The sequence below is a fragment of the Juglans microcarpa x Juglans regia genome, chromosome 4D, assembly GCF_004785595.1.
Source record: "Juglans microcarpa x Juglans regia isolate MS1-56 chromosome 4D, Jm3101_v1.0, whole genome shotgun sequence".
Classification (NCBI taxonomy): domain Eukaryota; kingdom Viridiplantae; phylum Streptophyta; class Magnoliopsida; order Fagales; family Juglandaceae; genus Juglans; species Juglans microcarpa x Juglans regia.
In genome coordinates this window covers 7,104,785-7,130,561 of record NC_054600.1, presented here as the reverse complement: position 1 = coordinate 7,130,561, position 25,777 = coordinate 7,104,785, and the positions used below count along the sequence as shown (strand labels likewise).

The 25,777-nt window shown below is 36.5% G+C and overlaps 1 protein-coding gene and 1 pseudogene across 1 annotated transcript; one reads left to right on the top strand and one right to left on the bottom strand.

Annotated features, from left to right (window-relative positions):
- The first annotated feature begins 597 nt into the window (after positions 1–597).
- Positions 598–25,458, top strand: LOC121259235 (disease resistance protein RPV1-like). Its single transcript, XM_041160744.1, has 6 exons — positions 598–1,220; positions 2,655–3,750; positions 3,854–4,186; positions 4,289–5,008; positions 5,108–5,542; positions 25,204–25,458. Exons 1-6 carry the CDS (start codon positions 700–702, stop codon positions 25,297–25,299), a joined length of 3,201 nt encoding a protein of 1,066 aa, XP_041016678.1. The 5' UTR covers positions 598–699; the 3' UTR covers positions 25,300–25,458.
- LOC121259237 lies at positions 13,519–14,345 on the bottom strand (annotated as a pseudogene).
- Positions 25,459–25,777: the final 319 nt, after the last annotated feature.

Sequence of the window (25,777 nt, the reverse complement as noted above, 5' to 3'; positions counted from 1 at the left end):
GTAGTTTGCATTTTAAGAGAAACTAAAATGCCTAATCAACATGCCATGTTAAAAAGTCTAAAAAAATTCAGTTAACATAAAATAAAATATAGTAATTGAAATCAAGAAAATCAAGCTAAAGTTAGAAAGAAAGCCTAAAATTATACAAATGTTTTTAACTCAAAATTAATACATTGAAAGAAAAAAAAAAGCACAAAAAAAACTTGTAACCTATTTACCAAATTAACAACTTTCTTAACATAACCACGGTCGGATATTTACCAAATATAAATTTTATGCCTATTTCCCAATATATTTTGCAGAAACCTGAACGCGGTTTGCCAAACAATAGATCAACTGGAAGTCTGGACTTGTGGTCATGCCGTGGAAGACGTGATTGCAGTGGAAACCCGCGGCCAAGACCATTAATGTGCATCAATTGTCCAAGTCAACCGATCTCAAATTTTCTTCCGTCTTGTTTACGTCTTCTAGGCTGAAATTAACATCAACTCATGATCAAGCAGCTGGCCTGATTCCCACTAATGGTACTGATGTTTGTTAATTAATTGTTTGATAGTTTGGAAAGCAAGGGAGCCTCTTTCCTATTCTATATCTCTAGCTAGCCTGTTAGTGCTGATAGCTCTTCTCATTATTCTCCAAGTGATCTCCAAATTACTAGCAAACATTTCTTTAAACAAGTTTTTTTTTGTCAAGTGTCCAATGGTTCCCCTAAGCACTCAAAGAGCCTCATCATCAGTACCACCGTCTTCTTCCACTTCTCCAAGACCTCGATGGATATATGATGTTTTCCTCAATTTCCATGGTGAAGACACTCGCAAGAGTTTTACAGACCATTTATACACTGCTTTAGAAAAGAAAGGCATTATCGCTTTTAAAGACGACGAGAAACTTGAGCGAGGAAAATATATTTCTCAAGAGCTCTTGAAAGCAATACGTGAATCCATGTACGCAATCCCCATTATCTCAAAAAACTATGCTTCCTCAAGATGGTGCTTGACTGAACTTGCCCAGATTATCGAATGCATTAAAGAGACGGGTTTGATAGTTTTGCCTGTTTTCTACCATGTTGATCCCTCTGAGGTACGAAACCAAACTGGGGCTTTTGCAGAAGCTTTTGCTAGGCATGAAGAAGACCCTAATACTGATATGGAGAAGATACAAAAGTGGAGAGTTGCTTTGAAAGAAGTGGGCAACATATCCGGATGGCATTTTCATCTTAGGTAACATTTTTTCTTTTAATCTTATAGCGAGAGCATCCATGTATATGTTGGAGATTCTCCAATTTGTACCCCCATAAAATTGGATTACAGCCAGTTGTACCAATCAAATTTAATTGGATCCATATAAATACACAAATACATATGTTAGACTCGTGTTGATCAATTAAAGATCTAGTTGTGACAAAACTTATAAATTCTAGAGGTGAAATCTAATCCCTTTAATTAAATTAATTTAACATTTGATCCTTACAATATATTACCTTTTTTTAGAGAAGTGCTTCTGCCATGATTAGGTTTGGATAGAAAAAATATTTCATCTTAATCTCATCTTATCTCATCTAGATCATTACAAATTTCTCAAATTTTCATACAAAATATAATTATACCTTTTCAAATCTCAAAAGAATAATAGTATTAAAAAATAATATTCTAATAGTATTTTATTCAACTTTCCTCTCAACTCACTATCTAAACCTCTTGTAAGAGATTTCACAAAAGTAAATTTATAAACTAATATGGCTTTATGTGGTACGCCAGATTTGTACATTATATTGAATATTTGATGATCTATTTAATGTTTCTGAATCAAGATCTAGTTGGTTGCTTTTGGTTGTGGATGACCACGAATTTACAGAAACAATGAGGGAGATCTGCATGCCTACCCATTCAACTGGTGCTTGCCTCCTAATATTAATCATTTCATCTACGACCATTGGCCATTTAGCTATTGCCATCACCCAATTTTCCCTCTCGGTTGGATTTTTTTAAAATATGTATATTTGTCAGACTATTAATTGTATCATCACTCATGGTTCCTCCTCTTTAGGGACTGACTACCTTCTTGCATCCATATCTATTCCTCTAAAAGTCAGCATGCATTCTATGGCTTCCCTTCATCCTCAGAGCCACAACTTCCTTCCTCTAGCCGCTTTACTATATGCACTTGTTACTTTTGACAACATATCATTACATTGCTCCCTAAGCCGATTCCCTTGTACTCTACTATCAATTATATGAAACTACTTCATGCCTTGTCCCTTTGGATTTGGCATCAACAACAACTCCTAGATCTTCAATGTACCAAGAAAAGATTCCTTATCAAAACCTACAATTCTCCTATGAATTCAAATTTTGAAACAACACCCAAACTCTCTTAATTCTCACCAAAAAACAATGGAAATATTAGGGTCAAAAGTTAAACATTATTGGGTGCTATAACATTGTAGATATGACAGTGGCACTCTAATTTTATTGATAACCCTTATTTATGGCAGTGTAATACCTTATACAAAGGGAGCATGGAGGTTACAACCAAAATCCCAAACAATGCTCCTTATAATGTGTTATATTGCACATTAATACATTATCATACATTTGGCTCTTGAAATGTTATTAGTATCTCATAATAATTAATTATCTTATCATTTTTCCCAGGTATGAATCAACAATTGTCCAAGAAATCATTAAAAGGATACTTCAAGGATTAAGTTGTAACTTTTCAACTCTTTCCAAGGACCTTGTTGGAATAGAATCCCGTATGGAGGAAATGATGAACATACTTGGTATTGGATTGGATGATGTTCGCTTTATAGGAATTCATGGTATGGGTGGAGTGGGTAAGACAACTTTGGCAGAAGTCATTTATGATAGAATATCTTACCAATTTGAAGCTAGCAGCTTTATTGCCTGTATTAGAGAAGAAACTAGAAATCGTGGTTTAGTTTCTTTACAAAAACAACTTCTTTCTAAGATCTTCATGGAAAGGACAATAAATATATGGGACGATCGTGAGGGAATGAGTATGATACGGAATAGACTATGTTATAAAAAAGTATTTTTAGTCCTTGACGATGTGGACAGAGAAGAACATCTAACAGCATTAGCAGGGAGCCATGATTGGTTTGGTCCAGGGAGTAGAATCATTTTAACAAGCAGAGATAACCATCTATTGAAAAGACATGGAGTGAATGATATCTATAAGGTTAGTGAGTTGAATAATGATGAAGCATTGCAGCTCTTTAGTTTGGCAGCTTTCAAGAAACCCCATCCTGAAGAAAATTATGTGGAATTATCCAAAGGCTTTGTGAAATATGCTCAAGGCCTTCCTTTAGCTCTCAAAGTTTTAGGATCCTCCTTGTTTGGTAGAGGAACAAATGCATGGAAAGGTGCTTGGGATCAACTGAAAGCATATCCTAATAAAGGAATTTTAGATATACTTCAAGTAGGTTTTGATGGATTGGAAGATTTGCAAAAGAAACTGTTTTTAGATATTGCTTGTTTTTTCAAAGGAGAGGTCATAGATAACATTTTAATGGATATATTAGAAAGTTTTGGTTACTACCCATACCTCAATATTGACATTCTAATGGAGAGAAGTCTTATAACCATCTCTTCTAAAAGGTTGAGGATGCATGATTTGCTACAAAAAATGGGTCAAGAAATAATTTATGATGAATCCCCAGAAGAGCCTGGTCGGCGTAGTAGATTGTGGCATTATAAGGATGTCCTTCACGTGTTGAAGAATAATACTGTAAGTGGATTAATCCAGATATAAATGTATAGTGTATTTTCATTCTAATTCTTTAGTTTTTTGCAAATATTTATCACACTATCATATTGTTCTTGGTTTTTAGGGAACTGACGTGATTGAAGGCATAGTGTTAAACTTACCTAATCAAAATGAGGAACGATTCAGTGTTAGAGCCTTCTCAAAGATGAAGAAATTGAGAATTCTTAAAATTCGCAACACAAGTTTTGTCAACATGAGTTTTTCTAATTTATGTGATAAGTTATTGAATCTGCATAGGCACAGCGACCCCTTACATTTCATGCCAACACATGGGTTACGAGTGCTAGAATGGTCTGAATATCCTTCAAAATCCTTGTCAAACAGCTTTCAAGCAGACAATCTTATTGAACTTAGATTTCAATGCAGTTACATCAAGCAACTATGGAAGGGAATTAGTGTAAGGTGTTTTCTTCTTGTTCTTCTTGTTCTTCTTTCTACTAATGGTACTAAGCTCGTTAGTGCTTTTTTTTTTTTTCCAATATTTACTTTTTTATAACAGAGTTTTAGGAGTTTGAAACGCTTTGATCTTAGCGGCTCTCGAAACTTGTTGGAGACACCAAACTTCACAGGAGTCCCAATTCTTGAGACACTAGACCTTGAAGGTTGTACAAGTTTATCTAAGCTCCACAAATCTATTGGTGTTCTCAAACGGCTTAGACGATTGAATCTACATGCTTGCAAACGCCTTAAAAGGTTTCCAAATGAGATCAGCTTGGAGTCTCTTGAATATTTTTATCTTTCTGATTGTTCAAGATTTGAGAAGTTCCCAGACATTGTGGGAAGCATGACTTCATTGCGGTTACTTTACTTGGACGGTACTGCCATAAAGGAACTACCCCCATCATTTAAGACTTTATGCGGCCTTTCCATATTGTCTTTACATAACTGCAAAAAGCTCTCAATTTTTCCGAGCGTTATTTATAGTTTGTCATCTCTAAAAATTCTGGATGTATCTGATTGCCTAGCACTTGGTGGAATTCAAGACATGAATGGTGAGGGGTATTTGGAACAATTGTATAAAGGTGGAACTGCTATCAAATTCACAAATTTTTTTGCAGTGCCAGAATTTAGCTCAAATGATGCTTGCTCTATGCAAGAAATGTTTATGACCAATGATGACTCTATTGGGGCCTTCTATATTGGTTTTGATGATAGAGTCTACTACATTAGAAGCTTGAATCATGAAGAAAGTAATTTGCAGACAAATGGCTATGACGTTGTGAGTCTCTTTGATCTTTCATAAGATGTTTTGTGGTAGTGGATATTTAATATACACCAATTAACATCTTTCTGTTTTTTGTTCTTATTTCACATGCAGGACACTAATAGTTTTAATCCCAAGGTAATGTGTGGGCCTTCCTTGGGAGCTGAAATGCCAGAGCTCAACATGAGAAGTTTTGGTTCCCATGTGACACTTCCAATCCATCCAAACTTAGATAATAATAGTAACTGGGACGGATATGCTCATCTTACTATTTATGAAGTTGATGATGAGGTAGAGAATTCAGATCCAAGGATTTTTATGGGCAGTCATCCTGATGAAGACCAATTTGTTGAGTTTGTTTATCATTTTGAGACTAATGAAGGTCCTCTAAAAGAACCCTTAGTCCTACGTGCCCCCAAAGACCCTTCTGTAGGGCCAATTGGGTTTGGGGTGTATCTACCAGCCAAGTGGTTTTTGGAGCAGTCAAATAATTTGGAAGGATGGAGCTACATTGGAGCATCAGTTAAAACAAGCAGCTCGAACGTGAAGGTGAAAGAGTGCAGAGTGGACCTTGTATCTCAACATCCTCATTATGGATTCTATAATACCTCTATTCCTTATGGTTTAAAATTTGAAATTAGGCATCATCTTCTTTGTTGTTTGCAAGTGGGTAGTCATGTTGTTGTACCTATTCGTTTCTAAGACCATAGTAAGGAATTAAAATATGTGAGGTGGCCTTTAGTACTCAGTGCTCTAGGCCAAGCTGTTTAAATGGATGGAATTCATGTATATATTGAGTCTTCATCAATTCTTAATGTCAGTGATTGGACAAGACGTTTGAGAATGCAAAAGTGTGAGATTTGCAGTGCTTTATACCAACTGATCAGGTACATTAATTATGAGATACAACTCTTCAATGTTTAGGTAGTACAAAAGAGATTAGCTAAGCAACTCCACATCTAGTTCAAGTAAAATTTCCCTTGGATTAACATCGATCGACCTTAGCAGTGTTCCTTGACATTTTTTCCACAAATTTCTAATATCACATGAATATCGGCCATTCATACGTATTAAAATCTCACGGCCATTCAGGAGTATTAAAAGAATGTGCCAACTTTTTCCACCTTTAATATTTGGTAGTTCTATAGACGCCGCTCGCAAGTCCCGCTCGTAGATCCCGCTTGACATGGTTTGCCACATGGTAGCCACATCTTTATTTTAATTATTAAGAAAAAGGAAAGAAGAAGGTGATCCTTCATTTCACAATCCCGAAAACCCTTTTCTGCTCCTCTAGATTCTCCTTCTCAGAAGTCAGCCTATCAAATTCAGTTAGAAGAAGAACAGAAAGAGGAGAAAGAAGAAGTAGAAAAAGAACAACAAGATCCTTCATTTCTGAAAAGAGAAAACTTCATTTTGAAGCTTGTGATTTTCTAACGTCTTTTGGTTCAATGAGTTTTCCAACTCCAACTTTTCTATGGTGCAGGCCTCATATGTACTCTCATAACTTTTGTACCCTGTTATCAATGCTTACCATTCAGTAATCTTTCAGTTGAGAAAATGATTTTCGTGGGTAACATTTTTTAAATTTGATTCTAAAAGTGCCTAAGTAATCATTAAGAGAATGAACATCATCCAAACCTTCCTGCAGCCTAAGCATCTATAACTCCTTGGATTTGGTTGAAAGCTCCAGATACCATGTGCATTCTTCCAGTTTCTCTTTCACAAGTATAAATTTACAACCTATTTCACCCAAACTCTCCTGTAGAGTTTTGGAAAAAATATCCAAGTAAACGTTCACTAAATGCATTTCGCAAACTTGTTCTTCAATCTTCTGGCAAAGCCCTTCCTGCAAGCAAAGTGATCTTTTCAAATCCTCTAAAGGAATATCTCCACACAAGTTCTCTGTGGAGGCGACGGAAGGGTAAGGTTGTTCTATGGAGGCAACGAAAGGGTATATTGGCTAGGTTTAATTTTGTGTAGGCAAGCTAGGTTTTGTTCTATTTCTTGAAGAAGACGAGGGTTTTTAATTTTTTTAATTTATTCTGTGGAAGCCACGTCAAGCGGGAGCTGGGAGCGAGATCAAACGAGCGGTGGGCTTAGCTTTTTCCTTAATATTTAGAAAGTTAGCAATCAGTTTATCGTCCCCATCTAGGTCAGAGTTGACTGGCCAATCCTAATAAGATATTGTTTTTTTATTTTAGGACAATGTTAGGATGTACTAAATGTGCAACTCAAATGTGCACATTAATGTGAATGATTTTTTTTCTTTTAACTATTTTTTAAACATCCTAATCATTAAGAAAAAAATACGAATTCACTAATAATCAATTCCTTAATCACATCTCAAGCGCATACTTAGATTGAGATAAGACTACACCATGAGAGTCGGAATGACTTGAATGCCCAAAAATTAGTGTATGGGACCCAGATTTTTCATAACAAACTGTTGACTAAGAGTACTAGTGAAGGCATTAAGATATGAAGGGTTTGAACAAGTGAGAAGAATATCATCTATATATAATAGTAAAAAACTAGTGCCTAGAGGTGAGTGATCTGTGAAAAGTTAAGGGTCAGCAGAGCTACATTGGATACCATAGGCAATAAGGAAAGTACTAAATTTATCAAACTAGACATGAAGGGCCTGTTTTTAAGTCATATAAGGCCTTGTTTAGCTTGCAAACCTAAGAATAAAAAGCAGGATCGATAAAACTTGAAGATTGGTCAATAAACACGTCTTCCTAGAGATCACCACGGAGAAAGGCATTGTTGACATCGAGTTGGTGAATGTCCAAATTGCGAACAAGGGCAATACTGAGAATGATCTGAATGGTGTTGAGCATGATTTGTAACAACCTCGCCCTGGGAAGGGTGGAATCGCTACTTATATACGTGTTCTCTTTGGTTTTTTTCCCAATAATATGCGATCAGCATGAACATAAACATGTGTATTCTAAATTTCTAATTTAATAAAGGGGAACACCTGATAGACATTCTATTCGAACATTCATCCATAAAAGACTCTTAAGTTCATCATAATCACACGAAGCATAACTAGTTCTAGCTTGGAAAGGACTCCGTCCCTACCATACGTACAAAAGGAACTAAGTCAATGTATATGGGATTACCATCATCCCACCATAACGGTTACACCATACAAAAAGATACATGGTTTAAAGTCAAACCCAACAAGGGACCCATCCCAACGTAAAAAAATCTATACATATAACCTATCATCCAAACAAGGTCGAACCAACAAGGAAGACACTAAGTGTCTACCTCTCCCTCTGCAGTAGTGTCTTGCACCTCAGCCTCTTCGTCATTACCTGGACGTTTAAAACATAAATACAAAATGACTCTAATACTCAGTAAGTGGTACACCATGTCATTAATGTACTAACCATCTATTCTTTTTTTCTTTTGAAAACATGCATACATAAACATTTTGAGAATTTGACAATGTTTTCATGCATAAACATTTTAAGGAATAAGCAATACCTTCATGCATAAACATCTTTGAGAAATAACTATGCTTTCATATTTCACTTTCTCTTTGGTTGGTACACACTATTACGCTTTGTGTGTTAGGATTAGCGGTTTTCCTTTGGATTTGATTCCGCCAGTTGCCGCAGGTAGGGAATCCCACAGTCAGGGGGTAGCACCGGGTGTACCTCCAGTACTACTTACCCGACATTGCAATCTGCCCAGTCCTTTGGTACCATCATTGATTTATCAGTCATAGCCAATACATAGTTTCATATATTATAACATTGATTTCTTTTCAGTCCTTTCCTTTCCTTTCTTTTGCAATCAAAACATTTTCATCATCTTTCTTAGTCTGATGCATATGCATTTTAATGAACAAGATACATTTTTATGCTATACTACATATAGCAATAATTAATAAGTTTCTTGAGAGAGCATGCCTGATAAGAGTTCATGATTTTAGAATGATTCGCAAATGCACTATCTCATACTTTACAACCAATCACAACTTATAAGATGTTTAACATGGGCTTTAAAGAAAAGATTTGTACATACTATATTCATTTACTCTTTTCTTTAGAAGAACATTTTCAATAACAGAAAGACAGACACTCTTTCATAAAGAGAACCTGGTGTAAGAAGCATGGTCATAGCTACTTACCTCTATGCCACTCGATGATTCCAATGTCAATATAGGTCCTATTCCAATAAATAGCATAAGCGTGTTAATACCCATACAATATTATTTAGCCCTCCCTTTAAAAGCAAAAGCCACGATATTACAATCAAACGTCCCTTCTATGCTTAGTATTAACCCGATGACTACACCTTACCTCAACTTACAAGAGCAATAATTAAATATTAAGACATGCTAGTTGTACATGGAAGGATATTTAAAAAAGCTTACATGAAAAGTAGTTAAAAATTCATAGGCTTTAAGCAAGGTTTCTTTGGTTCAAGCTTACTTGGGTTATGGACATTAGGATATAAAATCTGAAAATTCTCAACAATGGGCTTTAAAATTGAATTAGACATCTCAATTAGGCTAAACAAGTTTAGAAAATATGCCATTTAAATCAACTTGTGCTCCCTCATTATAAAAGGATAGCTTATCAATATTTTGAACTCTTGGGTTATGTAGAATTTAACCAAACGAGGGATAACATACATGGGTTATTTTTACATCAAGACGTGACATGACATGGGTTTAGGGGTACTTGGACAACTTTACATATCGTAATATATCATGCGCAATTAATCTCCTATACCCAAACCAACTATGCTATAATCTAATCACACAAGGAATATTTTAAATAGTTTAGATAACATATTGCATTAAAATTAGGGTAGCATAAAGTATAGCAAGGTTATCTATTAAGCAACTTTAAAACCTTTAAACACTTAAGCTTATGCTTTACTCACATAATACCTTTCAAAAGCAAGATATAAAATTACAAGACCCAAGCAAAACCACTAAATCGAACCTCTAGCATCCTAAAAATAGATTACCAACCAACCTCAACACAAGACACAGGGTACCAACATATATAAACTAAAATCACTTTAATCATCACCTATGATTAAACCAAGTTTAATAGCAACATAGCATTTTTGAAATATAGAAAAATGCATAAGAAAACAACCATAATGCCATTCGGTTTGGGTCATAAATAGGGCATACATATTATTTGCAATATAGGAATTTAACTACACCAAAACACAAGCTAAAACAACTTAGTTGGCTTTCAAAATCACATTAAAATCAAATGGGTCAATTTAGGGTTTTTACCTTAAGCTCTTAGTCCCTTTCAAAACACAAGTAGAGGACCAAATAGTGGTATAGCCATGTAGATGATGAATGAAATGATGGTACTGTGTTAAACCCCAAAACCGGAACATCATAGGTAAGAAAAATGGTGAAACTCGAAACCCACATGTAAATCATACTAGGGAATAAACCAAAAGTCTGTTACTTTCAAGATTTCACCCTTTGTAAGATGAAATCAAGCTTTGGTTCCAAGCTTTGAGTCAAAACCAAAAATGGGTATGGTGGGAGTGTTCTCATACGGCTTGAAGAGGATGAGAGAAAAATATATTTTTTTCCCTTGCTATGGAGTCACAAAGCTTGAAGAAGATGAGAGGAGCATGTTTTCTTGAAGATTAGAATAGAGGAGAAGAAGAGAGGGAGGTGGCGTTGACTTTAGCTTGCTTGGAGAGGAAGATGAAATTTTCTTTCTTTCTTGAGTGTAGACTGACGAGTATGGAGAAATACAGCTGATAAAAATTCCCTTGGATTAACATCGACCGACCTTAGTAGTGTTCCTTGACATTTTTTCCACAAATTTCTAATATTACATGAATATCGACCATTCATATCTCTTAAAATCTCACGGCCATTCGAGCGTATTAAAAGAATGTGCCAACTTTTTTCAGCTTTAATATTTGGTAGTTCTACAGACCCCGCTCACAAGTCCCACTCATAGATCCCGCTTGATGTGGCTTGCCACGTGGCAGCCAAGTCTTTATTTTAGTTATTAAAAAAAAGGAAAGAAGAAGGGGATCCTTCATTTCACAATCCTGAAAACCTCTTTCTACTCCTCTAGATTCTCCTTCTGAGAAATCAGCCTATGAAATTTAGTTAGAAGAAGAAGGAGAAGGAGAAGGAAGAAGTAGAAGAAGAACAACGAGATCCTTCATTTCTGAAAAGAGGAAACATCATTTTGAAGCTTGTGATTTTCTAAGGTCTTTTGGTTTAATGAGTTTTCCAACTCTAACTTTTCTACAGTGCAGGCCTCATAGGTACTCTTACAATTTTCCATAAAAAGTATTAAACTCATCTTAACATACAAACACACTTTAAACTCAGTTTAGATTGGTCCCAAATAACTTCATCTACTACTCAACTCACTACTATTCATAAAAACTCAACCCAGCTAAGCTCAGCTTAACATTCAAACGCAGCCTTAAGGGATGAAATAGTTTTTTCCTTTTTTTCGGTTGCCTAAGCGTTAGACTTGGAGGAGGGGCAAGGAATTTTTGGTCTTTGTTCCCTTCTTCCATCCCAAGAAAGCAGCAAATGGATGGTGGAGATCTATCCACCTCAAAAAAATATTTTTCACCTACCAATCTAATGGTAGAGAAAAATTGGATCATTTCTTGAATAAGTAAAATTAGAGAGCTTAAGGAAAATATTGTAAAGTCTTAAAATCATGCCCTTGATTTATTTTAATAAATCCCATTTTAAAATAAAGTATACTCATCTTAAAATAAAACAATTAAAATCTTTATTTTAAAATACATAAAAGAATATTTCACTTAAAAGAATTAATAAAAATGACGTAAGAGTCTACGCAGTAGGACCCGAGTATTACATTATTACAAGAGATAACATCTTTTTATAATTGACACCATCAATTTGGTGGAAGCCCTTGGCAACAAGGCAAGCTTTCAACTGATTGAGAGTATCGTCAGCATTGATTTTGGTCTTGAAGACCCATTTGCAACAAATAACATCCATGTAAGGAGAACGAGGCACGAGTGTCCAAGTGTTGTTGCCTTGGAGAGCTTGGATCTCATCTTGTAGTGCTTTGGTCAAGCCAGCATGGTTAAGGGTGGATGATATTGTCTTTGGTTCCTTGGGAAGGTCAACAACAGTGTGATAGTGGGCTTACTTCAGGTTGGGTTTTCAGATCCCAACCTAAGAGCGGGTTACCATGTTATGCAAGGAGGATAAGAAATGAGCGGATCAATGGGCGGGAAGGGTTGGCAAAGGGGGAAGGTCATCATGTTAGACACTAGGAGGCTCGACTCGGGGTGAAGCTGGAGGAGACAGCTCCACGGGAGTCAAATTTGGTATAGGGGTGGCGCCAATCACGAGTGACGTGGAGTCAACTTGGTGAATGCCAATCCATAAATGTTGATAAACTTTGGTCAGAAGCGAGAGGGAGGTGGAGATTCCCAGAATGTTTGTAAGGGATGTGGATTCATAAAAAACATGTCAGGAGATGAAGGTCTGACTAGAGAGGTGGTAGCATTTATACACTTGGTGTTAGTAACTATAGCCCATACAAATACATGGGAGAGTTTTTAGATCAAATTTGTTGTACTTATTGTCCCAAGTACATGGGTAGGATTTAGACCCCAAAGACCTGAAGAGATGTGTGGTCAGGATAATGACCATGAAGAAGGGAAAATTGTGAGTTAAAATCTAATGTAGTGGAAGGAAGACGATTTATTAAGAAAACAGCAGTTGGAAAAACTTCGACCCAAAAAGGTTTTGGAACACCACTTTAAAAAAGTAAGGTCATACCTAATTCATGAATTGTTCGATGTCGTTATTCCACATAGCCATTTTGTTTGGAAGTATGAAGGCATGAGTATTGATGGAGAATACCTTGGTATTGAAGGTGAAGATTGAGTTGGGCATTGGTGAACAAACCACCACCATCAGTTTGAAAGATTTTGATATTTTTATTGATTTGGGGTTCAACAAATTTTTCAAATAAAATAAAGACATTAAAAAATCAGATTTTTTTCCGTAAAGGATTAAACCACATATATTTAGAGAAAACATCAACAAGACATGCATAATATTAAAAATTTTCAACAAATAAAATTAGTATGGGTCCCCATAAATCACAATAAACTTTATCAAATACATTTAAACCAATAATAGAAAAGGGTAAAAATGGAAGTTTTCTCATTTTGCCTAACTAGCAACTCTCACAAAGAGAGTTGTTTTTATTTTTGTTGAGAACAAGAAATAAGGCTTTGAGAACCAAGAACACTATGTAGAGATGCTTGGGATGTCCCAATCGTTAATGTCACACTTCTTTAGAAGCAATTAGAAATTGAGTGGAGAAGTGCGCTTCAAGTAGTGAAGACAACACATATGAGTTACCCTTCAGTCGCCCGTTTAACAATGTGCAATTGGTCGCCCTTTTCTTAGTAGAAAAATTAACACCATAAAATTCATAATTATAAGAATAATCAATTTTTAATTAGCTAATTGATAAAAACACACGAAACTTAATGGAACTGCAGTATTATAATGGAGCTAATAAGGAGTTAATCTTCCTGCAATTCTTTCTAACCTCTCCCTTTGAACCTGTCAATGGAGAAATATTTCCCATCTTAATCATGGATTGGGTAAACTGCTTGAAGAACAGCTCGTTGTTTTCTGAATAATTCTTCACCAATTCCATGGATGCTTTGTTCTTTGTTAGAAGAACTTGATCAGAGCTTAAAAGGCCTTTAGAATACAACAAGTTCTTGAAATAGTTGTTGTCGAATTTTGTTAGGCTAACAAAGTCCAAGAAAAATTAGTTTTGATCACCACTTGATCTTGGGCATCTGGTTCTCAATTGGGTAGCATATGATTGATTAACTTTGTTGTCAGGTAACCCATTGCTTGGCTGGTTGTAGAGTCTCTGCCTGCAGCTGGTGCACTGGGCATTTCCTATTGTGTGGCACCCTGCATAACAATTATTCAAACTTCAGTAATCTTCTTGCCATACTGAATTAAACCAGGTTAATTTAGATGGTGACTTTTATTTCGAGTTAAATCGGGTTAATCACGTGTGTTCTGGGTAATTTAGATTCCACCACACCCATGCCCTCAATCATTTATCCTTAAATTAAGGACCCAGATTATGGTTTGGCACAATGGTAGGTTCAGGCTAGCTCTTTAAATATTGCCGAATAGCACAACAAGGTCAAAGACATTAAGTCCTTGTCGCTTGAACTTAGTGATGATAGTCTGGAATGTGTTGTTTGGAGCTGGGATGTTGTTGTTTGAGCCACTCAAGCTTGCACCTTTGGAGTCCCTTCTTCCTAATGGAACCTCCCAGCTGGGTACATCACTCAGCATATTCAAAACATGGTCAAGTTCTGATTACACACACACACACACACACACACATGTTGGCTAGCTAAAAGTTGTTTTTTAGTTAAAAGTATATTTTCTTCCTTCAGCAAATTATAAAATTTTTACATTTGTACCTCAAGCTAACAAAATTCTCACATTTCATGTTCAAACTATAAAAAATTGACATTTTACACCATAAGCACAAGGTGGCGTCTAATCTCCAAGCTGAAAAGGAGTCTTTGAGGTAGGAGATCTCCCATCTACTGTGTACCGCAACCATCGCCGTCGAGGAAAGGGGCTAGAGCAGGCAATGATATGCCACCTCAAAGAGAAGGCAAAGGAGACTCAAAAGTGTTGGGAGAAGAGTATTTCGCTACCCTGGCGAAGGTGATGAACGCATTTTGTGACTCACAGGGGTGCCTGAACCGGCAACAGTCCTAGAAGGACGCACTGACAGTGTAATGTTTTGAGCTATGAGAAGGTAAGGAGGCAGTTGAGTCTCAACTCTTGGAGTTGTCGAAGTCCCATAGGCAACTAGAGGGGGGATCTCGGGGCAAGAGGGTGACAAAATTGGAGGTCGAGCTTGCTGCGGCCAATGTGAACCTTGCCTGATTTACTCTCGAGCTTACAGTGGTGAAGTGCCTCCGCAACCAAGCTTGGAGTTGTGTATACACCCGAGGGCTAGAGAAACTGAAGAAGCACTATATGTCAATCCTCGCTGCTCTTACTGGGGCTTTGGATCTTACGTAGTTTGCTCCGACTCAGGCTGGTTGTCTCCCTCTTGATTCCTTAGGCCACAGTTCGATGCCTGATGCCTTCCCTACCCTGCTGCCTTGCCAACTGCCTTGACACATTTTTTTTTATTTTTTTTTTCTGGGAATCCTCTACTAGGGTTCCCACCTAATATTTGTAAACTTGTTATCAATGAACGAGGTTTCCTCTTGAACTTTCATCTTTCTCCTTTTTGCGTGCTTGGCTTTGCAGTCTATCGTCCTTGTTCTTGTGTTCCTTTCGTTGTGGGTCTAGGCATAGCTATCGGGACCTGCAAAAGCTGTCCTTGGCCAGCCTGAGCCTTGCGTGGAACTCTCCCTTGTGACTTAGGCCTAAGTCAATGGTCACTGGCGAGGAGGGGAGAGTGGGACACTTGGCACAGATAAGGTATAAATGCGGAGCATCGGCCTTGGGGCCATGTAGGATCCGAGATCGACCACCCTGGCTGGCAAGGGGAGAATGGGACACTTGGGAGATGTGTTCCCCCATCAACCTTCGAGGCACGAGCATAGAGCATCGACCTCAAGGGTCAAGTAAAATTCGAGATCAACTGCATTGGTAGGTGAGGGGAGAATTGGACACTTAGGAAAGGTTTTCTTCCCTTAGGACGTCGAGGCGCAAGTACGGAAAATCAACCTCGGGGGCTAGGCGGGATCTAAGATCGACCTCATTGGCAAGAGAACAGAAAGTGGTACACTTGGGAAAGGGGTTCCCCCCCTTCAGCCGTCGAAAGAGCAAGCATGAAACATCCATGAATTCCCCCCATTTGTGACTTGAAGGATGTCTTCAGCATTGACAAAATCGTCCACCTAATCGATGAATTCCCGCAAGGTCACAGAGGTCTTCCTCGCGATTTTGACCATAATTGAGCTAAAAGGCCACAAGCCTCCTAGGAGTGCCGCCAACGTGATTGTTTCATCTTGATTGTCGATGGCCAATCACTCCTTGTTGAAGTGATATAGGTACGCTTTCAGGCTCTCTCCTTCCCTTTGCTTCAAGGTGAGTAACTAAGCGGCTGGTCGTCTTTTGTTTCGGTTGGCCATGAATTAAGTTAAGAACTGTTGATCAAGCTTTTCAAAGCTATGAACGAAGCTCGATCAGAGAGTCTCGAACCATGGCTGGGTAGAACTTTTCAGCGTGAAGGGGAATGCCCAGCACGCTATCCCTCCCGAGAAGCCATCTAGTGTCATGTCGGTTTTGATAGTTTCTAAGTATTCAGTTAGATCCTTGGATCCTTCATACATTTCTATCTGGGGGGCTTTGAACATGGGCAGGAGTGGCACTGCCATCACCTCTAAACTGTACAACAAGTCTGTGCTGCTTAGTATTTGATCTACAGATGTGGACCCTCCCAATCTATTCGACATCTCCTCATACTTGTCTTTGAGGCCCCATAGCTTGCCGCTCATTCGTCTGCGTACCTCGCCAATGGCCTATGACTCTCCCTCCATTTTTTTAGCTTTACTCAGGCTAACATCCTCCCCAAGTTTCGCGCTCGTTTTCCTTAGCACTTCGCCCTCTCACATCAGAGCCTCAGTGTCTGCCATCAGTTTCTTTATTAGTTCATCCATCTATGCCATTCTACCTTCCATGTTCGTGAGTGAGGATTGCTGCTCAAATGTTGGGCGCGAGCATGTGGGGTCCAACATACAAATGACATGCTATTGTTGTTAGGCAATTGGACTTGTTTTGTGTACTGCCCATTGAAGGAGTTGTCTTCAACCTGCTACCTGGAATAGGAGGGGAGGTTGGCTGAAGCTGGGAAGCCTCTGATGTCAAAGTCAGTAAACTCTCCATCCATTTTTCAAGTATCCAGGGACTGAGTATCGTTTTCGTGTCTTCTGTAGCTTTTTGCCTTTTTAACTGTTGTCATGGGTTTGCTTTTGCATCGTTCCTCATGAAACCCGTCTATCATGATCATTCCCACTTTTCATGGTGACGGGGAGATACGACATTTAATGAGGCCATCAATAACAGGCATTGAGCTCAATTTAATGAGGAGAGGGGACGAGCCGCTGACCGAATCCCTTTCTCATGGTTGACGATGTTTGAGCCCAATTTCTTCATATTCCTCTAGTTTACTCTTTTCACAAATTGTGGGTAGGATAGTATGGGCTTGGCCCAATGCGTTAAGATCTCCTTCCAAATTTCAATAGCAATTCACAGTATTTACAACGAATGGTCATTGTTAGGGGTGTAAAAATTAAGCGAAAAACTGAAAAATCGGCCTGGCCCGTTCCCGAAGGTCCGGAGAGTTAGCTCTTAATACTTAACATCAAACATCAATAACACAACTATAAGATCCAGAAAACTCTATAAAATGTTAACCCATTAAATCAACCCAAAAATCTATGTTCCTTTATGGGAACAACAATGAAATTCTCACTAACATAAATTAAAACCCTCCAAAACTTGAAAATATCCTTAACTCATCAAATAATAATAACCAAAAATAAAACAGTTTTCTAACTACGACTCTCAAGTAAGTATTTGTACCCTTAGACACTTATTTCATAACGGACATCGCACCTTGCTAAAATTTCTTACTCTTATTCTCCAGCTGAACCATCAAAATTATCTAAAAAATAATTTGAGATAAGGGGTGAGTTATCAACAACTCGGTAAGTAGAGGACATATACTAGTGTGTAAATATGAGCATTTACAGAATTCAGAATGCAGAAACAAAATATTTTCTTTCAGAATACAGAACTAGAATAACATTTTCATAATCCAGCATCAGAACATGTTATCAAAAATATCAGAGTGAAAGTTCAAAAATATTCATAATCAAAATCCATTTGGAATAGCATAAACTGAAACATCACATCTTATCTTATCATATCAAAACAAATATCATGTTTAACCCCCATGGTACGGTTGTACAAACCCCAGTAGCTAACTAAACAGAAACAGAATGTGAATCTTTCCCTTATTCATTCTTGGAGCCCCGAGTGTGCATATAAGAAAGACCACTTAGAAAACCACTTTATTTCCAAAATGGGCGCACCAGAAATAGAAAAGTTGGTACCAACCCAATCAGAGGCCACAATTTTACACCCGTGGTAAGGTCAGAACAGAAACAGAATGTCATGCCAGAGGTTTCAAAAATCACATCAGATCATATCAGAGTACAAAATATCTTCAAAACAGAACAAAATCATATCACAACATAATTTATGCATAAAATTTCATATTCGCTCTATTTTCAAAGTTCAGAAATAGAATGTCAAAAATAAGCTCATGTCTACACTAGTCATGACAGAAAATAATTTCTTCTTAAGCAAAATCTCGTGAGTAATGCAGAACAAATAACTGAGGTAGTTCAAATTTCTTTTCATAATCAAATATGTATATTTTCCAAAAATAACCTCAGCTCATTTTATTTTAATGCAAAGTCTAGCATTGGAACCCGCTTATCTGAACTTCTTAACTTTTCAGGAATTTCCTCAAAATGCCGAACAATTATTAATTGTCACCTATAACATAATAACGTAATTCTCATAAATTTCGAATTAATCATGTATTTCGATATTTAATCCTAAACTTCTAAAATAACCTATTTAATTCCTCAAAACCTAAAATTACAAATCATCATTTTCTAAAATCACCAATGCTAATTTAATAACTATGACTAAAACATTTAAAAGTTTGATCTATTTATTATTGAAAACAAACTATAAAGTTTAATACTAGATAATATAATTATCCCAAAATATTTTAAAATAAACATAACTATTTTAAAATATACTAAATCATATCTAAAGTGTAAAATCAACATTACACTAATATTATTTACTCTTAAAATAAATCTTTACCTAATAACATATTAAAATACTTAAAAACCTAAACAAATTGAGTCTACCAGTATATATATTAAAATTTTAACACATATTTACACAGCTTTTACTCGAAGGGTAAAACTATAATTTCATTTATTTAAAGAACCAATTGCTTGGTAAGGTTATAGCTAGACCTCTTGTTCTTTGAAAACATACGGAACTTGCGTGAAAAATGGTTTTGTATGTGGATGCGCTGACTACGACGGAGTTGGGCGGATGCAGAGGATGCGCTGGCGGCTGGGTGGCTGAGTATAGAGAGCTAAAGCACTAAGAAAGAGACCTTCTGATGAGAGGTAGGGAAACACGGTGAGAGGGAACAAAATCTGAGGGAAAAAAAATACGTGAGAGGCAAGAAGTATTTTCAACATCGCTTACCTAGCTAATGATGAACGTACGGCTGATCAGGGCTGACGAAGAGTGTTTGGACGACGGTTTGAGGTTTGGCTGGGTGGTTTTCTGTCATCTAACGAGGCTGAAAAACTGAGGGAAGGTTATAATGGAATGGTATACACAACTAATTGTTTTATAATAATGTTTTAAAATTAGAATATTTATATAAAATGATATTAATTTTATAAGTTATTTTATAAAAATGTCTTTCATTTAAAATATAATTGTATAAATTATTTTAAAAAAATTGTATATCTATAATTTTTTTAATTAAATGAAGTAGTTAATACGACTTAGGGCCAGTTATAATTAAGTTATACTATATTTCAAGGGTGTGGTATTGAATAATGATATGCTAAACTTGGTTTCTTTGGAGTTTGGAGCATGTAAGAGAGCTTTCCATGCCCACATACCCTATACTCTAAAAATAGGAAATAGAAATAATGGATGTTTGCAGCCGAGAAAAGATAAGATAGGCCGGCTCTCTCATGGGTAGCATGTGGTCTTTGCCGATCATCTTATAAATATTTATCTGGTCGTGTACTTGGATGTTACACCGATGACTCAATAGAGGGACATACGTGTGATGATTTGGAGAAAAGATGGGGAGTTTTTATATTTATTTTTTATTTTTTTAAAAAGGGAAAAATTAAAATAAGGAAAATTCTTATTGCAATCCCCATTATGGGATTGCGTTGCAAGCTTAATGAAACACTGTGTTTCATTAGGGGGAAAGTGAAATCTGCAACAAGCAGCCCCCCTCCCAACTGGCTCATATATATTCGCACTAAATCTCCCCTTGATAGTTGCTGCCTTCTCTTCCCATCAAGCAAAACCCTTCTAGTATCCTCTGGTATATGCCAAATACGACAATAAAAGATACAAAGATAGAACATCAGTTCTTGTATCATACTTGAAGTAACTTCATGTGATGACAGGATGGTTTTAGACTCAAATTAAAGTAGAAAGAGAGAAAATTTGGCATGAAACTAGTACTTTCCTAGATACTTCTTTGAAGAACTAAAAGGCATTCAATAGATGACATCCAACTATTTCACTAATAGGAATACGAGTATGACAGAAGTCAATATTGTGAATACAAGTAGCAGAACTGAGAATGCTTTGGATAGGAGTGTTGATCAATACTCGTGAATTCATATTGGGCCGTGCTGATGTGCGTGTTGTATGCCCGAGAATTTTCCAAGCAATACAATTAAGCAGTTGAGGTTTTAATGCAAATTTTCAGCAGAAGTTTTTTACAATCTTCTTTTTTTGTTTTGTTGTTTGTTTTTTTTTTCAATGAAAAGTTTACGAACTTAAGCTATAAGCTCTTCGGCCAAATTCGAATGGGTTTGATCCAAGAATTTTTGGACAGCCAGTAGACTAGTTGAAATTGAGCCATCCATCTTCACTAGAGACAATTGTGTCTAATATTTTGAACTTCCCATCAAATATCTTTGTCATCCCAATTGCACTCGAGAAAATCATATTAACGATTTCCAAAACCCAGGTTCAAAAGAGGTTGCCAAATTGCCATTCCTAGAATATCTCGAGGCCTCATCGCAAAAGAAGCCAAGGTTACATTTAAAGCTGAAGCCAGTTTGACAAGAAAAGCTAAATGTTTGTAGAAAAATCGTAATTCTTCACCATCAAGGCCATTGACCATTTGTGCTTCTTCCTCCTTTTCACAACCCCTTAGTTTTTCTTATCAACAAGGCTTTGCCAAAGTGATACATGTGGGTTAGCATTTGAGGGAGCTTGGTGCACTGCATCTATCTAATTCTTCGATAACCATCGAAAACCCATTTTCGTGGGGTCAATGATGATCCAACACCCCAACATTTTTCATTGCTTTGTGACTTCGTCAATAGTGGAGGTGGTTGTTTCGTAAATGGTGGAGGAGATTGAGTTGTGGTGGTCGATGAAGGTGAAGGAGATTGGGTTGTGGGGTGTGCAACAGAGAAAACAAAAATCTGCAATTTATTTTGTCTTTAGGTTGTAGAAGAAAGAGGGGTAATGTAGTCAATTCAAGCCTAAAAATGAGGACAATTTGATCATTTCATATTGGGACTTCAATACAGTCCTTTGAGGAGGACTGTATATAGCATTGCTCTGAAAATAAAGAGATTTATAAACATAGTTGGGACATCTAGTAAAGATTTCACAACTTTCAATTCACTATGCAAATCTCCCGTAAGAGATTTCACAAAAATAGACTTATTAACTGATATGGTTTTATATGATACGCTAGATTCAGATTGAATATTTGATGATCTATTTAATGTTTCTGAATCAAGATCTGTTTGGTTGCTTTTGGTTGTGGATGACCACGAATTTAGGGAAATGATGAGGGAGATCTACCTACCCGTTCAAATGGTGCTTGCCCCCTAATATTAATCGTATCATCTTCCACCATTGGCCATTTAGCTATTGCCATCACCTAATTTTCCCTCTTGGTTGGATTTTTTAAAATATGTATATTTGTCAGACTATTAATTGTATCATCACTCATGGTTCCTCCTCTCTAGGGACTTGACTACCTTCTTAATTTGCATCCATATCTACTCCTCTAAAAGTCAGCATTTATATGGCTTCCCTTCATCCTCAGAGCTACAACTTCCTTCCTCTGGCCACTTTACTATATGCATCAATTACATTTGACTACATATCATTACATTGCTCCCCAAGCCGATTCCCTTGTACTTTACTATGAATTATATGAAACTACATCATGATGCCTTGTTCCTTTATATTTGGCATTAATAGAAACTCCCACATCATCAACGTACCAAGAAACCCTAATTCCTTATCAAAACCTACAATTCTCCAATGGATTATAATTTAGAAACAACACCCAAACTATGTTGAAGGGAGCATGGAGGTTACAACCAAAATTCCAAAACCATGCTCCTTATAATGTGCTATATTGCACATTAAAACATTATCATACATTTGGCTCTTGAAAGACTATCACTATCTCATAATAATTAATTATCTTATCATTTTTCCCAGGTATGAATCAACTATTGTCCAAGATATCATTAAAATGATACTTCAAGGATTGAGTCGTAACTTTTCAACTCTTTCCAAGGACCTTGTTGGAATAGAATCCCATGTGGAGGAAATGACGAACATACTTGGTATTGGATTGGATGATGTTCGCTTTATAGGAATTCATGGTATGGCTGGAGTGGGTAAGACAACTTTGGCAGAAGTCATTTATGATAGAATATCTTACCAATTTGAAGCTAGCAGCTTTCTTGCCTGTATAAGAGAAGAAACTAGAAATCGTGGTTTAGTTTATTTACAAAAACAACTTCTTTCTAATATCTTCATGGAAAGGACAATAAATATATGGGATGATTGTGAGGGAATGAATATGATGCAGAATAGACTATGTTATAAAAAAGTATTTTTAGTCCTTGATGATGTGGACAAAGAAGAACATCTAGCAACATTAGCAGGGAGCCATGATTGGTTTGGTCTGGGAAGTAGAATAATTTTAACAAGCAGAAATAACCATCTATTGAAAAGACATCGTTGAATGATATCTATAAGGTTAATGAGTTGAATAATGATGAAGCATTACACCTCTTTAGTTTGGCAGCTTTCAAGAAACCCCATCCTGAAGAAAATTATGTGGATTTATCCAAAGGCATTGTGAAATATGCTCAAGGCCTTCCTTTAGCTCTCAAAATTTTAGGGTCCTCCTTATTTGATAGTGGAACAAATGCATGGAAAGGTGCTTGGGATCAACTAAAAGTAAATCCTAATAAAGGAATTTTAGATATAATTCAAGTAGGTTTTGATGCATTGGAGCATTGTGAAAGAAACTGTTTTTAGATATTGCTTGTTTTTTCAATGGAGAGGTTTTAGATAACATTTTAATAGATATATTAGAAAGTTTTGGTTACTAACCATACCACAATATTGATATTCTCATGGAGAAATTTCTTATAACCATCTCATCTAAAAGGTTGAGGATGCATGATTTGCTACAAAAAATGGGTCAAGAAATAATTTATGATGAATCCCTCAAGAAGCCTGACCGGCGTAGTAAATTGTGGCATTATAAGGATGTCCTTCATGTGTTGAAGAATAATATTGTAAGTGGATTAATCCATATATAAATGTATAGGGTTTTCATTCTAATTCTTAAGTTTTTTGCAAATATTTCTCACACAATTTTATTGTTCTTGGTTTTTAGGGAACTGATATGATTGACGGCATAGGGCTAAACTTACCTAATCAAAATGAGGAACGATTCAGTGTTAGAGCCTTCAAAAAGATGAAGAAATTGAGAATTCTTAAAATTCACAACACAAGTTTGGTCAACATGAGTTTTTCTAATCTCTGTGATAAATTATTGAATCTGCATTGCCACAACGACCATTTAGGATTCATGCCAACACATGGGTTACGGGTGCTACAATGGTCTGAAACCTTCAAAATCCTTGTTAAACAGCTTTCAAACAGTCACATCAAGCAACTATGGAAGGGAATTAGTGTAAGGTGTTTTCGTCTTGTTCTTCTTTCTACTAGAGGTACTTGGCTCGTTAATGCTTTGTTTTTTTTTTTTTTTGGTTCAATATTTATTGTTTTATAATAGAGTTTTGGGAGTTTGAAATGCTTTGATCTTAGCGGCTCTCAAAACTTGTTGGAGACACCAAACTTCACTGAAGTCCCAAGTCTTGGGACACTAGACCTTGATGGTTGTACAAGTTTATCTAAGGTCCACAAATCTATTGGTGTTCTCAAATGGCTTAGACAATTGAATCTACATGCTTGCAAACGCCTTAAAAGATTTCCAAATGAGATTAGCTTGGAGGCTCTTGAATATTTTTATCTTTCTAATTGTTCAAGATTTGAGAAGTTCCCAGACATTGTGGGAAACATGACTTCATTGCGGTTACTTTATTTGGATGGTACAACCATAAAGGAACTTCCCCCATCAATTAAGAGTTTATCCGGCCTTTCCATATTTTCTTTACGTAACTGCAATAAGCTCTCAATTTTTTCGAGCATTATTTATAGTTTTTCATCTCTTAAAATTTTGGATGTATCTGATTGCCTGGCACTTGGTGGAATTCAAGACATGAATGGTGAGGGGTATCTGGAACAATTGTATAAAGGTGGAACTGCTATCAAATTCACTAAGTTTTTCGTAGTGCTAGAGTTGGCTCAAATGATGCTTGCTCTACGCATGAAATGTTTATGAGCAATGATGACTCTATTGGGGCCTTTTATATTGGTTTTGATGATAGAGTCTACTACATTAGAAGCTTGAATCATGAAGAAAGTAATTTGCAGACAAAAGGCTATGACGTTGTGAGTCTCTTTTATCTCTTCATAAGATGTTTTGTGGGAGTGGTTATTTAACATACTCCAATTAACATTTTTTTGTTTTTTGTTCTTACTTCACATGCAGGAAAATAATTATTTTAATCCCAAGGTAATGTGTGCATCTTCCTTAGGAGCTGAAATTCCAGATTGGTTCAAAATGAGAAGTGTTGGTTCTCATGTAACACTTCAAATCCACAAACTTAGATAATAATAGTAAGTGGGAGGCATATGTTCATTTTACTATTTATGAAGTTGATGAGGTAGAAAATTCAGATCCAAGGATTTTCAAGGGTAGTCCTCCTGATGAAAGCCAGTTTGTTGAGTTTGTTTATCATTTTGAGACTAATGAAGGTCCTCTAAAAGAACCCTTAGCCCTTTGTGCCCCCGAAGACCCTTCTGTAGGGCCAATTGGGTTTGGGGTGTATCTACCAGCCAAGTGGTTTTTGGAGTAGACAAATAATTTGATGGATGGAGCTACATTGGAGCATCAGTTAAAACAAGTAGCTCTTACGTGAAGGTGAAAGAGTGCAGGGCACTCCATGTATCTCAACATCCTTATTCTGAATTCTATATTAATACCGATATTCCCAAAAAAAAAAAAAATAGAAATTAGGCATCACCTTTGTTGTTTGGAAATGGGTAGTCATAATGTTGTACCTATTCGTTTCTAAGGCATAGCAAGGAATTAAAATATGTGAGGTGGATCAGTACTCCAGGCCAAGTTGTTTAAATGGATACAATTCATGTATATATTGAGCCATCATCAATTCTTAATCCAGCGATTGGATAAGACGTTAATTTGAGAATGCAGAAGTGTGAGATTTGTAGTGCTCTATACCAATTGTACATTAATTATGAGATACAACTCTTCATTCAGGCTATACAAAAGAGATCAACCAAGCAATTCCATATTTAATTTAGGTAAAATTTCCCTTGGGTTAACATCGACCGACCTTAGTAGTGTTCCTTTACATTTTTTCCACAAATTTCTAAAATAACAATATCGACACCGCCCTCCTAAATATATGTGTGTCATGTGTAAAAGAGTTTATAATATATTTCTAATATTACGTACAGAAGCAAAGTTTTAA

What these genes read in the sequence shown, in the direction of transcription:
- LOC121259235 (XM_041160744.1), top strand. Translation starts at nt 700, where the DNA reads ATGGTTCCCCTAAGCACTCAAAGAGCCTCATCATCAGTACCACCGTCT. An exon ending in AACTATGGAAGGGAATTAGT is followed by an intron (nt 4,187 to 4,288) that starts GTAAGGTGTTTT and finishes TTTTTATAACAG; the next exon opens with AGTTTTAGGAGTTTGAAACG. An exon ending in CAAGCAGCTCGAACGTGAAG is followed by an intron (nt 5,543 to 25,203) that starts GTGAAAGAGTGC and finishes TCTTACGTGAAG; the next exon opens with GTGAAAGAGTGCAGGGCACT.